Source organism: Acanthochromis polyacanthus, chromosome 2 (genome assembly GCF_021347895.1).
Source record: "Acanthochromis polyacanthus isolate Apoly-LR-REF ecotype Palm Island chromosome 2, KAUST_Apoly_ChrSc, whole genome shotgun sequence".
Classification (NCBI taxonomy): Eukaryota; Metazoa; Chordata; class Actinopteri; family Pomacentridae; genus Acanthochromis; species Acanthochromis polyacanthus.
Window position 1 is genome coordinate 36,644,337 of NC_067114.1, and position 14,652 is coordinate 36,658,988.

Below are 14,652 nucleotides of genomic sequence, written 5' to 3' on the forward strand. Positions count from 1 at the left end.
CTATTTTTCTTTTAATTAAACATTCCCTTCACCAGTGAGACCAGAGTGGGGCACAATGACCCACTATTAAACTCTGATGGTTTCAGAGGAACAAAAAACTAATTTTTCCATGCGTTTACTTCAGTAGTGGATCAGTCTTTCTGGTGTTACCTCTTGTTTCGCTTTTCATCCAAAAGGCTTCCTCAGTCCTAACTGACTTATGGGGGAGTCCCAGGAATGTATTCTCACCTCCAAATTACATGGAATGACCCAAGACTCACATGCCCACAACTGAGGTGTGAATGGTTGAGAAACTGCCCATTAAAAGGGTCTGACTGTAGTAAGCACCTCAGAAGTGGCTTCTATGACACCTCTTTTTGATGTATGGGAGTCTTGGTTTGATCACAGTCATGTGATTTTTGGGTAAGAGTATATACTCAGGACTCCCGCCAGTAAGTTTTAGAAAAGAGGAAGCCTTCTGAATGAGGGGTGCGTTCAAGAACCAAAAACAGAAGTACAATTGACTACTCAAGCACTTAGGATTATCATGACCTAACAGTGATGAAAAATTTACACCAGTGTTTTGAGACAAAAAAAAACAAAAACATTTTGCCCTCTTTTTTGGTTTGTGACTCCAAATGTTAAATATGAGGCTTGGCATCCATAGCAGTAAGTGTTTAGTTGCACTTCTGTGCCAGTTCAGAGATGGAACAGAGCTCGAGTCAAATGAACCGTTGACTGATGATGATAAGACCACTGACTAAATGTACATTTTACAGCATGAACACAATGTTACATGCATAACATCTAAACTATAACTATCGGGGTCCATTTCAGCTGGATGTTCCACGGAGATATAGAGAGGATAAGAAGAGAGTTTAGTTGGAACAAAAGCAAGGACAAAAAGATTTGAATCAGTGTGTGATCGATTAGCCAAACTGCCAGGTGTAAATGTTTTCCTTTTTCTCATTTACAGGTAGGCTACTTAAAAGTAACAAATCCAATTAAAATAATAAGCCATTAAGGCCATTCCTCTGGATATCAGCTGTAGTTTATGAACCCTGCATAGATGTGTACTTGCTATAGAATTTCTTCACCTGTTAATATAAGCATCTTAATTACAAAGTACATTTTAAAATCTTGGAATCTGCAACTGTAGGGGTGTTACTCTGACTGCTTAAACAAAGGTTCCTTGGTGTGTTGTGCTTACTCCCACATGTGGAGGTGTTGCAGTGCTGCCAGGTAGAGGGCCGTTGGAGCCAGGCACAGTGCTGGTCAGCCAGAGTCCTGCCACTCCTGCGGTGAACACAATCCACCCTGCGAGACTGAAAGCCACTCCCACAGACAACTGTGCACGCCCGCCATGGACCAGGGCGCCACTGGACATCACAAAGGTCTGAAGAACAGTTGCGTACTGACACCGGCCTGAAAGAGAGCAATTCTGGGTTTACTTTATGTCTTGGGTTTGGTCTTATGTCAGACTTGTCTTTTACTAACGGAGTTAACCAGTCCTGTATTACAAAGCAAGATAACGGGTTAATTACTGAGGGGGGTGGGGTTGTTCCAGTGTGGTAACAAAAAAAAAAAAAAAAAACACATTTGAAATAAACTCTACACTTTTTATTTGCTCCTTCTAAATGGAATAATGAGGAAATACACACACCTTGCCATGGAACAACTGAGCAGCCAATTGCTCAATTACTTTTGGTCCCTTAACCCCATGACGCTTATTGTCGCGACTTCGCAACAAACCACTTTCATTCAGACTGCAGCTGAGATAGTGTATCCATTCTCCCAGTGCTGGTTTGTGCATATTCAATACGTACCTCGGAACTTTTTGCAAGCACTGGTTTCTCACAGGACCAGAGTAGGACCTAATTATTATTTACTGTATCACACAATATCTGTTATTACTATTATATGTCTATGTATCTATGTATAATAGATAAATTAACAATCTCCACTTATTTTAGCATCAGCTGGAAAGCAGCAACATACAAAGAAATGTTTTTATTTAATTGTAAAAAAATTCAGGTCTCAAGGTGTTAAAAAGGTGGAGGGCTCATGTAAAATATGTTGTCATTCCTCCACTGTTCACCTGTTGTGGATGTAAATATCCTCAAGTTAAAGCTGAAAGTTTTCACTTAAAATACATCTTGATTGTTTCATTTCAAGTCCACTGTGGTGGTGTACAGAGCAGAAATGCTGAAAATTGTGTCAGTGTCCAAATATTTCTTTATTGTACATCCATCAAATACTGACTTAAAGCGGTAAAGGCTTATGCAATCACTTATTTTGCATTTAATATTTTCGGGCAAGGCTGATTAAGATCCACACATGCCAAAGATACATCTATCATATACTGACTTGAAAAGTGTGGATGCCTACACAATCACCGATTTAAAATTGGACATTTTTAATTAACTGACATTAATTTGTGAAAGTCAGTTTTTACTTTGACATAAAATAGTCTTCTTTTATATTATTATTTTAAAAAGCCAGTTAAATACTGACAACTAATAAATACAGAAAACATTTTTATTGATTTATCTTTCATAGGCACTGTAGCTTGCTAGTGATGCTATCCTTTTAACCACCTACATGAAAACTTAGGCCTGATCCACAGGGGTTGTGTTTACCTGTTCCTGAGATCACAGTCTGCGTAGGATGAGCCATTAGTATGCTGGCAGATGACAGATCTCTTCTGTACAGTTGTAGTGGGGTCAGCACACATCCCTGAACACTGAAATTAAGGAACATACAGTTTACATTTCACAACTGATTTTTCATAGTGTGTAATGAGCATACATTTAATTCAGTTTTGAGTCTACCTTTCCCCATGCACTGGTAACCCAGATGGGACAGTTATTGGCAGTGCACTGCTCTGTGTTTGCAGGCTGGCTCATCCTCTCACAGGCACTTGCTTCTAGAGTCCTGACTGCACCTCTGGCATCTAGCTGTTGACAGGAGACCTGCCTCTGTTTCCAGCCACCTCCACACGACACCGAGCACTTTGACCACTGCGATACCGACCATCTGAAACAGTGGCATAAAATACAGATACATAAGTTTTAAAAATGGGAAATAATGTTCATAAAAATCTTTACAAAAAATATTGGCTTATAAACAAACTTTTCAAACACAACAATCAGTCAATCATATTTCAATCCACAACGCACGCACTCACTCAAAAGAAATTTGGTCCACATCTTAAAAAGTATGTCCCTGACAAACATGGATGTTTCCTTCTTACTTTATTCGGAGTTAAATAAGTTTCAATATTTCCACCAACTCCTCAGAAAAATATCTGGCCCTTTTGGTACTATTTTGTTGAATTTGTTTACTAGCTAGTATTTAACTGTGATCGCCTTTTTTGTTCTTTCTTGAAACAGCTACTGATTACCTCTAATGAAAGCAATGAGACTAAGCCAAACAGAAAAGAAGCAAGTGACAAAACCAAAACAATGACTTAAAATGAATTCAAAATCAGCATAGACCTGAGGAAGCCTGCAAAGTCTGGTAATGATCATTTGTGGATTTGCCATTTCATGTCATTCACAATGTCTTCTACATTTCATGTCCAACTCCATTTACACATTTCCCATTTGACTCCTCCTCAGAGGCTTGAGATCATACAAGTCACTCCAATTTAGATATGTGGTAGAAATCTCTCATATATTGTGCCTGCATCTTCAGGTGATCTGCTGACATACAAGCCAAAAGCTGTCATAAAACCCACTGTAACCTTTTATTTGGAAGGGTACTAGATGTTTGTAAAGATGAGGATGGACTAGTACGAAAGGCTACTGTACAAATGGGAAGTCGAAAATGTGGGGACAAGAGTCAACAAAACACTACTTCATCCATACTTGAACGTCCTATTCATAAATTAGTTGTGCTTGTAGAAAACAAGTAAAGTATGTTCCACAGGAACCAAAAATCAAACCACTTCCCAGATACCAGATGTTTAATTGTTGAAATTACTGGATTTATTCAATGTTTGTGTAAAGGTTTCATAAATTACAGTAATTTGGTAGGAGTGTAACTGTCCAGGGGACAGTAATTTAATTGTGGTCTCAATTTATTGTTTTGTTATTGTTTTTATAAATAATACGTAAAATTATAAAAATTGATTTAAAGGTAAAATAAATAAGGTTTATATGTTCAATGTTAAAAATGCGACACTATTTTTTAAATGTTTATTTGATAGATATAAATAAGTCACATGACCACGGTTTAGGACAGGGTTCAACGTGAAGGATTGTGGGAAATGCAACATGGCTGCAGAGTAATACGCCATTACAACGTGCTACAGAGAAGAAGACAAACTAACAAGCGAACTATTCCGATGGTCTGAGAGGCGCACACGGTAACTGTGACTTATTTATTTCACGTTATTCATATTTGTTTCATATTATTTGTAAAAGTCCTTTGTGTAAACAGTTTTTATAAGCAAGTGTATGTGATGAGATACTTTTCATGTAAGTTTGTGTAATTTAAAGGTTTCTGTGTCTTTTATTTTGTAGTTTTCACGGTGTCTGCTGACTGGAGAGAGATCATCATCATCATCATCCTTTACACCAAGTGGTGTGTAGGGCAGCAACAAAGTTCCTCCACTTCTGCTTGTCCTGGGCCAGCCTTGTCAATGAACTCCAAGAGTGCTGCATGGCCTCCATCTCACCCTCTACTGTTCTTCTCCATGTTGTTCTTGGTATTCCTCTCTTTCTTTTGCCATCTGGGGTCCAGTGCAGTGCTGTTCTTGTGATTGACTGTGGGTCTTTACGGAGTGTGTGTCCAATCCATTTCCATCGTCGCCTTGTGATGATGGTGCCCATGTCTTGTTGTTGGCATTTCCTTAGCAGTTCTTCATTGGAAATCTTTTCGGGCCAAAATATTCTTTGAATTCGCCGGAGACATGGTGTGGTGTGGAAGGATCGAAGCTTGAAAAGATCTGCTTCAGTCATTCTCCAGCATTCTGCTCCATACAGCAGTGTTGATACAACGCAGTTTTGGTATAGTTACAGCTTGGTGTTTGTGTTGTACTGTGTTGATCTCCAGACATTATTCATTCCCCTAAACACACTCCTTGCTTTGCTTATTCTACTATGGATGTCTTCTTCTGTGCCGCCCTCGGGTTTGATGATGCTTCCCAAGTATGTAAAGCTATCCGTTTGTCGTAGCTCTTCTCCGTTTACCTGAACGGGGGCTGGTCTGTTCACATTCAGTGTCATTGTCTCCGTCTTCTTGATGCTGATGCGGAGCCCTATTCGCTGCCCATATGTCTGCAGTCTGGTGGTCTTCTCCTGCATGTGTTGGTGTGTATGGGACAGCAGTGCCAAGTCATCGGCAAAATCCAGATCTTCGAGCGTGGAGAACAGGCTCCAGCGGATTCCCCGAGGGGAGTCCTCGGTTGTCTTTCTCATGACCCAGTCAATGGCTAAGTTAAAGAGAACTGCTGACATCACACATCCCTGCCGGACGCCGGTTTTAACGTCAAAAAAGGTGTCACTGTATCCAACCGAGCATCTAAAGTTGTCGTAGAAGCTCTTGATCAGGTGTACTAACTTGTATGGGATGCCATAGTTTCGAAGAATCTTCCAAAGGCTTTCTCTATGAATGCTGTCAAAGGCCTTTTCGAAATCTACGAAGTTCACATACAGTTGTCGCTGCCACTCGATGCACTGCTCTATGATGTTGCGGAGTGCAAAGATCTGATCTGCACATCCTCGGTGCTTCCTGAACCCTGCCTGTTCTTTTCTCAGCTTGTCATCCACAGCATTTGATATTCTGTGAATGATGATCTTGGCCAGAATCTTGCTTGGCACGGACAAAAGGGTGATCCCTCTCCAGTTGTTGCAGTCACTGAGGGCTCCTTTCTTGGGGATCTTGACAATAACTCCTTTAGTTCAGTCTTCAGGCACTTTCTCACCTGCCCATATTGCTGTGAAAAGGGGCTGCAAGATGGTGGCTGCGAGCTCAGGGTCTGCCTTGAACAGTTCAACATCAAGATTGTCCTGACCTGGTGACTTTCCACTCTTGAGGGTCTTTATGGCAGTCACTATCTCCTCTTTTGTTGGCGGCTCGATGCTTATGTTCAAGTCTTCTTCAGTTTCCAGGATGTCAGCTGTTTCCTCAGGTGATGGTCGGTTAAAAACTTCCTGGAAGTGTTCAGCCCATCTGTCTTCTTGTTCTTTCTCTTTTGTTAGCAGTTTTCCTTGCTTGTCCTTGATTGGGCCCCCTGCACTCCCTTTGAACTTTCCACACACTTGCTTGGTGATCTTGTATAGCCTCCCTTGTTCTCCTCGGGCTGCTGCCTCTTGCGCCTCAGCTGCCAGATGTTCCATAGCCTCTCTCTTGTCACGGCGTGCAAGTGTCTTCACTTTCTTGTTGGCGTCTCTGTAGATCTGTTCGTCTCTCTCTTTCAGTCTAGGGGACTTAGTCTGCAGCATCTTTTTCTTGATCTCTCTTCTTTCTTCAATAGCATCCCGGGTTTCCTGTTGTATCCAATCCTTCTTGATTTTAGTCTTTCGATGTCCTATCTCTTTCTTGCTACTTTCGGTGTACAGTGCAGCAACTTGCTTCCAGGATGTATCCACATTGGTGTATTCTTGCTGATCTTGGATGTTCTGCAGGATCTGAAATCGATTCCGAAGATCACTGACAAAGGCGGCCTTCACGTTGTTATTTTTCAGACGCTGGGTGTCAAATCGCGCCTGGGTGGCTTGCCTGGATTCGGTTTTCTTAAGCTTAGTCTTGATGAGTGCCATCACCAGATGATGGTCGCTGCCGACGTCTGCACTACGCTTGATCTTCACGTCTAGCAGGGAGCGTCGCCACATACCGTTGATCATCAAATGGTCAATCTGATTCCTGTCTCTTCCATTTGGCGAGTTCCAGGTCAGCTTGTGGATGTCACGGTGTGTGAAAAGGGTCCCTCCTATCACCAAGTTGTTCATGGCACAAAACTCCACCAGTCTCTCACCATTGTCATTCCTGGTTCCAACCCCATGCTTTCCCATTACACTCTCGTAGTCGGTGTTGTCTTTCCCGACCTTTGCGTTGAGATCTCCCATTATGATAATCTGGTCGTGTCTTGGGGTCTTCTCCAATTCTGTTTGCAGCTGTCTGTAAAAATCATCCTTGTCTTCTTCGCTACTGTCGTTGGTAGGTGCGTAGCACTGGATGATGCTGATGTCGATGTGCTTTCCTTTCAATCTTATGCTCATCAGTCTGTTTACTGGCTTCCATTCCATCAAGCTTCGCTCTACACCTTTCCTGAGAATGATGGCAACTCCCTCGTGGTGTAGGTCATCATTTCTACCAGAGTAGAGGACGGTTTCTCCGGTGGTTGTTTTCAACTTCCCAGATCCAGTCCATCTGCTCTCACTCACTCCTAGGACATGGAGGTTGAAACGGTTCATCTCTGATGTTACCTGTGTCAGTTTGCCCGTTTCATACATTGTTCTTACATTCCAGTGTCCTAGTCTGATCTTAATCTTGGTGGTGTTTAGGTCCTCCCTTATCCTGCTGGTAGCGTCCTTTCGGCTTTGGCCACCAGCACTCATACAAGTCTCAAGAGACTCAGAAGGCCCCTCACACGCCAATGTAGAAGTGTTCTCTGTTGCTGTTTCCATAACATTGCATTTTTTACGGGACAGGGTTGTTAACCCTGTGCCCAACCCCCAACCTGGAGGACCGGTGGATCGCGCTTCGTCTGACCTCTATCCTTCGACCTGCCCGGCTTGGGTGACCCTACCAGGAGACGAAGCTCCCGCCGGTATAGCTCTAGGGGTCTCTGAGGCACACAAGCCCACCGACCGCGACAAGGTGGCGATCCTTCGGGGGAATTTTCACGGTGTCCGCTGACTGGAGAGAGATAATAAGAGATAATTAGTTGTTATTTCAGCCTGCTGCAACCCTGTTTTGGCTTATTTTGAGCAAACAATGGGTCACTTGTGGCATATTAGTGAGTAAAACTGACTCAGTGTGTGGCAGTGGAGTTGGACTGGGCGGCTGGTTAAAGGCATGCTGGCAGAGCTAAAAACAGCAGGGGACGCAGGGTGAGGAGATTCTGCTGAGGGTTACACTTCTGCTACGATCAGAGTACTCTTCATGAATTTATTAGCAGCCTGGCTTTGTTTCTCTCTCATCAAAGTCGGTGTATGAAAGAATCAGCTGCACCCTGGGTATGTAAACTTGCTGAAGGAAAGCAAAATGTCAGTCAGTGCAATACATTCCGTTTGATTACTTAACTTTGCTTGCTGTATGTTCCATCCATAAAATATTAATTGCCCATTGGAACCACTAATCTGCCCTATTCGTCAGAAGGAGATACATTTCAAAGCTGTGATAGTGTAGCTGGTATTGTTTTTATCGTGTGAGTTTGTGTTAATCTTTGGCAGGTGCGTATGTGTCTGTCTGCATGTCATTCTATCATTTTTTAATATGAATTCCAACTGTGCAAGATGTCACAAAGACACTTGACAGGTGGGTATTTCAGAAGGCATTGAGAAATCCTGGAGGACAAACTGATGTAGTTTGCAAGAGAAGCGCTATTCAGGAGACCATTTGTTTTCCAGCGAGACAGCATTCAGAAGCATTCAGCAAAAACTGCAAAGACATGCTATAAAGACAACAAGGTAAATGTGCTGAAGTGGCGCAGAGCCCTGAAGTCAGTCTAACAGAGAATTTGTGGCTGGACTTAAAAAGGGCTGTTCACTCATGATCCCCATGCAACCTGACAGCGCTTGAATGGTTTTGCACAGAAGAACAGGTAAAAATTGCAATGTAACAATATAGTAATTATTACAATACTGTGTAAGTACATGCTGATGGGCATCACAGATACTACTGAACAGCCACAGTTCACATTCTGTTTATCTGCACCTTTCCGTTTTAAAATAGGTTGTAGTCAAGTTCACACAAGGCCCTTTTCTGTCCAATCGTTTTCTACTTAAGTCAGGACTCCCACTTAGTGATCTTTATAACTGTCAGTATTCATTGATTCGGCATGCTCCACGCTCACCACATCACTGCTACACCCGTCACTAAAGATCTGCAAATCTCCCATCCTCTTTTTTAAAAGTTCAGTTTCATAACTCTGACAATTTTACAAAGAGGGCTGCAGCACACCTCTGCATCTACTCCGTTCAGGCGGTGGAAGAGGATGAGGAGCCAGCTGGAAGCAGCACACATCTTGTCAAATCATCTCAACAAGCTGCAAATCTGAGCTGCTCATTCAGAGACACATTTTCTAGTGTGTAGAGGAAGAAAGATTTAAGGGAATGGATGTTTCTCAGGGGCTGTACAGTGGGTGTAGTGGTTAGCACTTTCGCCTTGCAGCAAGAAGATCCCTGGTTTGCGTCCTTGCTTTCCCAGGATGCATGGAGTTTGCATGTTCTCCCTGTGCATGTGTGGGTTTTCTCTGGGCGTTCCGGCTTCCTCCCACAGTCCAAAAAATATGCTGAGGTTAATTGATTACTCTAAATCACCTGTAAGTGTGAATGTGAGTGTGATTGTTTGTCTGTATATGTAGCCCTGTGACAGACTGGTGACCTGTCCAGGGTGTCCCCTGCCTTCACCCGAGTCAGCTGGGATAGGCTCCAGCACCCCCCAGGACCCTAGTGAGGATAAAGCGGTGTATAGAGGATGGATGGATTTTTCTCATATTTTCTGGGACTGTAGAAGACAGATTGTTCATAATTGTACACTGAAGCTATGTAAACTGGATTTTATATAACGACCATTTAAGTTGGTCTCCTTGTTTCCGTGTTCACACTCTATTCATTTAAATGTGAATCTCAGGCTCTGCTGGGGCTTTGTGATCTCAGGGACTGTCAGTGTCATGCTTGCTCAGATTGGTTCAGAGCATCACTCCAGCAGAGTCAGAGCCAAACACAAATGCAGGTCATTCTGAAATAAATGGTTAAATCTAACTAAGTGTCCTGTCTATAGAAATACTACCACACTAACCCCAAAATTATATGTCCTCTTATATATAAGTAACTAGAAACACAGAGCTTCATACATTCAACAAAGTCAATGCATTATTGATAAGAATATATTTTTTTCTTAACAATCTGCCTTTAATTTTAGACCACCACTCCTCAGTACTATCCTTTATTGTTGTTGCTGAAATAACAGCTGAAACCTTGGAACCCAGAGGTAGCAGGAGACATGAGCAGTCAGATGATCAGACATGCTGCCAATACCAGCGTTGCCAGATCAATTCCCTTTGAGGTAAAACTCAAGACTCTTAAGTCAATAATGATCTTTCAAAACAAATCAAAGGGTTTTTACTGCCACTTCCAACTGTCACTGACTGCTAGCTCAACGAGAATCCAAAAGGAACGTTGGATATTTGGGTCCTCTGTTTAAAATTTGTAAGGTCTAACTATGTTAGGTGCTATGAGATGACCTACACTACCGTTCAAAAGTTTGTGGCCACCCAGACAATTTGATGTTTTCCATGAAAACTCACACAAAACACACAAGGGTTTTCTAATCATCAGTTAGCCTTTCAACAGCATTAGCTAACACAATGTAGCATTAGAACACAGGAGTGATGGTTGCTGGAAATGTTCCTCTGTGCCCCTATGGAGATATTCCATTAAAAATCAGCCATTTCCAGCTAGAATAGTCATTTACCACATTGACATTGTCTAGACTGTATTTCTGATTAATTTAATGCTATCTTTATTGAAAAAAATGCTTTTCTTTCAAAAACAAGGAGATTTCTAAGTGATGCCAAATTTTTGAACGGTAGTGTTTGTTGTGAATTAGCGCTATATAAATAAAATTAATAGAAAAACGTTGAATTGAAATCAACAAAAAGAGCTTTTGCAAAAGCACATTATATAGTAGGTCAGAGCTGAACCAGGAAGTCTCTAAACTATGCTTGCAACAGTCAGGTGGGGTAATCAGCGACTTACTTTGATGTTTGTATAAAATCTGTTCCTATTTCTGATGTTGTGATCAGAATTCAGAGATGTCATTAATTGCCTTGTTGAATGCAATGCTGCCATAACTAATACAACTGTTGACCAGAGTGAAGAACAATGTGAAACTTCACATAGCAATTCTGGAGATGTCTGAGTGTTAAATACTTACAAGCCTTAGAAATGATTAATTGTGATTACTTCAGTGAATTAGTCTGAGCAGTATGTGTTGACAACATGGAGAACGATCGTCTCTGTTTAACCTTATATTTCTTACGTTTCTTACTCTCACATACTCCCTGCACCAGTTGCTACTACTGCATGAGACTAAACTGGATGATCTGCCTTCAAAAATGTGTAAACCTGATGACTAAATCTGGTGTACCTGGGAGGACAGTCCTGTCTGTTGCAGGGGACTGGGGAGGTGATGGGTTTGGGTATGTGCTGACACATGGCGTGCTGAACATCCTTTCCATCCAGAGTGACACAGCGAATCCTCCGCAGCCTAGTCCCTCTGTTCCCACAGGAAGCACTGCAAGTGGTCCAGCCTCCAAAATGCCAGGCAAATTCTGTGGACCCAAATGTAAATAACATCCAAATCCATAAGATCATGGAAACAGCCAACAAAAAAAATCTGCAAGCAGCTTTAAGGATTTCTTACACATGACTGTTCTATTGCAGATTTTTAATTTTTAATTTCAAAGGTCCACTTTAGAGGTCGGAAATTTCCATAAGGCAAAGCAGAGACAGCTGGTGGAGGCACTACATAATGTATAAAAATGGAAAACAATGACATTCTGAACTACTCTGAGGTTTTACTACAGCATACCGATGAAGACACTTCATGTATCCAGCCACTGCCAAATGCACTCATACTCAGCCCATATTTTAGAAAGTGTCTGAGTTTGACAATTTAATTTTGTGATTTATACATTTTTGAATCAACTGATAAACAATGCAGGGCTTCTTTGTATGAAAAGTACACCTTCCCATCATCACCTCTATTCAGGTTCACTGCCACAAATTTGTCTCACTTGAAAAAAAAATCAAAAACTCTTGTTGAGTCCAGAATTCACTGCGTAAGAGAAAATTTTACATTTTGCTCTCAAACATTGCAAACAGATGATAATTCAATAATAAAAAAAAAACAAAACATGCTTCTCTGCATTTTCAAGGACAATTCTTCTCTGGACAGCAAATCATCAGTGTACAAAAGGTACGTGGGTCACATCACTGAATTCAAAGCATTTATCTGCATGAACAGACTAACATTTCAACAGCACTGTGTCTTCATCAAAGTGGACAAAAAGACAAGCCGATACATTCTGGCTAATCCAGGTGGTGGATGACAAAATCCCATTGAGATAGTTAGTTTACACAGTCGCTGTCCAAGTGAGACACCCCAGCCCATGTCAGAAACAAAAGAATACGGAGCTCTGTTAAAAATACAGAAATAAAAGTACAAAAAGTACCACAAAAAACATCTCTTAAAGGTGACATGACAAATCAATCGCTTATGTGAAAGGATGAAGGTACTGTCAGAGACAAAACAAAGCCCTCCTAAAGTTGTAAGGGTAAATGTACAAATTAAATATCTGATACATGTGACTGCTTGGAGGAACAACAACCAATTCCATTTTTCATTTACACCAAAGGGCTCCACTGTGTTTAAAGTGTGAATTAAACATGTCACAGTGGAGCAGTGAGTTTATGATGTCACCTCTTCTCTACCAGGGGAGCATTTTTGTCTAGACTCCAGAACCAGTGGTGCTGCACAGCATATTGTCCAGAAACAGCATAATCAATGTGTTGTGTATGTATCCTAGTAAATCTCTGTGTTTCATGCTTCTGTTAAATCAACTGCAAGCTCAGAGTATAATTTATTCATATGGTAATCATATGGTAATCTTAGATTCAAAATTTGTTATATGCTTTGTCTTTTTCAAAGAAGTAAAATTCTCGTGTTCAGAGTTAGAGTTGAAGAGATGTTTCTGTTACGAGTGAAAAAAAAAGATCTCAGGTCTTTGAAGGCATGGAGTTTCAGCCTTAAGAGGTCAACTTATTTAACGGAACCTGGGTTATAGGTCCCTCTATTCACCTTATTCAGCTCCGCCCATTTTCCAACGGGCGGGACTTCCTGTTTTGAGTAGCACTTCCGGTAACTCGATCATGCCGGTGTTTACAACTGAGAGAGTGATGTGGGAAGAAACGGAAACCTCTTTAAAAACAGAAATGGATCAAGTCTGCCGCATCCGCGACTTATTACAGAGTGGGAGGATGACATGAAAAAGTGGCCACAAGTCATGTATGGTGATATTTTTAACTATTTCGTGTTGTCTCTTGGCGTTGAACGCTCAGCTATGAGGAATTATAAGAGCACTGAAGCCTATCAATATTTGCACAGTGGTAAAGTCGGCGCTGTTCTGTTACATCAAGAACGGGAATATACGTTTCTTAAAGCTAATGTCAGCCCGAGTCAGGCTAGTACCTCCACACACATGGCGTGGGTGTTGGTGACAGCTGATGGAGTGGTGGAGACCACAGGATGCTCCTGTATCGCTGGGTTGGGACGGTCCTGCAGTCATGCTGCTGCGATATTATGAAAGTTATGTTGATTTGAATAAAACTTTATTTGATTCATGTATATATGATGTGGTTGTGCAAACGGAGGTTGTTATTGTCATTTCTGAAACAGCTCCTGCAGTTTACTGTGTTATTAGCCCTGTCACAAGCTAATGCTAATTCCCTGGAGCAACAAAAAACTGATTCTGACCAAACCGCAGTCATAACAACGTTTCAAAATAGCAGAGAGTATCTTTTTACCTCACTGATGGCATAGCTCGGTCTTTAGTGGAAACTGAACTTTGGTAGAATCGCTGTAGCTGCGCTGACATTGACCGATTCAAGCTATGTGTTTACATAGCCATGAGCTGGTCCGCAGCATTCAGATCTAACCTTTCCGTGCTCTAAACAATTCTGAGAGAGAGAAAGCTTCATCTTTCCCCAGTTGTTGTGGCACCCACAGACAGCGCAATTGATGCCAAACATGTTAAAATCGCTTAAAAGAACAGTTAAAAGTAGCTACAGTAGCGAGAGGACTCGATGTTGTTGTAGTGCGAAGACGGTCAACCGGAAGTCAATCTCAAAAATGGCGCCGCCCTGCCTCACTTCCTGAATAAGGTGAATACATCTCATCCCCAGGAGGCTGTTGTGTCTAAGGAAAGTAGGACTTAGACTTTGCAGTGGTATGGAAGAAATACCAGTAAGTTTAAACTCACAAGCTATTTACAGTGGAAAAAGAACTTGTGTTTATTGTCTTATTACAAATAAGAAAGCATTCTTAGTCTTCTCAAGGGGAGAGAGAAACACGTCGATGTATGTGTTTATATATATATGTAGATGTATATAAAGCTCACCTTCAGCGTGAACATCTATCCAGGCAGACAGCGTTTGCCTGGTGCTGTTGATGGAGGTCTGGCACCCATACCGGCCTGAGAACTTGACCTGGAGCGTGCTGACCTCAAGGACTCGACCTCCCACCAGCATCCTATACTGCAGACTCTGACCTGGAACGGGATCTTGGGCATGGGCTAGACCGGACACCTCCCTCAGTGTCTGGTTGTTGTAGTTCCAGTGCACAGGCGATTTGTGGTCAGGAACTACTGGACACCCTTTTAAAGACACAAGCCAACTTAATATACATATTTAACATTTTAATGAACAGCAGAAAATGCTA

At 41.7% G+C, this 14,652-nt stretch overlaps 1 protein-coding gene across 2 annotated transcripts in view; it reads right to left on the reverse strand.

Annotated features, from left to right (window-relative positions):
- The window catches only part of adamtsl3 (ADAMTS-like 3), a 159,167-nt gene that overhangs the window by 3,325 nt on the left and 141,190 nt on the right, over positions 1–14,652 (reverse strand). For both annotated transcript variants that reach the window (XM_022213933.2, XM_022213932.2), the window contains 5 exons: positions 14,333–14,587; positions 11,302–11,485; positions 2,811–3,015; positions 2,619–2,722; positions 1,190–1,404 (listed from right to left, as the gene is read on the reverse strand). In XM_022213933.2, the coding sequence (XP_022069625.2) occupies positions 1,190–1,404; positions 2,619–2,722; positions 2,811–3,015; positions 11,302–11,485; positions 14,333–14,587 (963 nt within the window). The remainder of the gene's footprint in view (positions 1–1,189; positions 1,405–2,618; positions 2,723–2,810; positions 3,016–11,301; positions 11,486–14,332; positions 14,588–14,652) is intronic.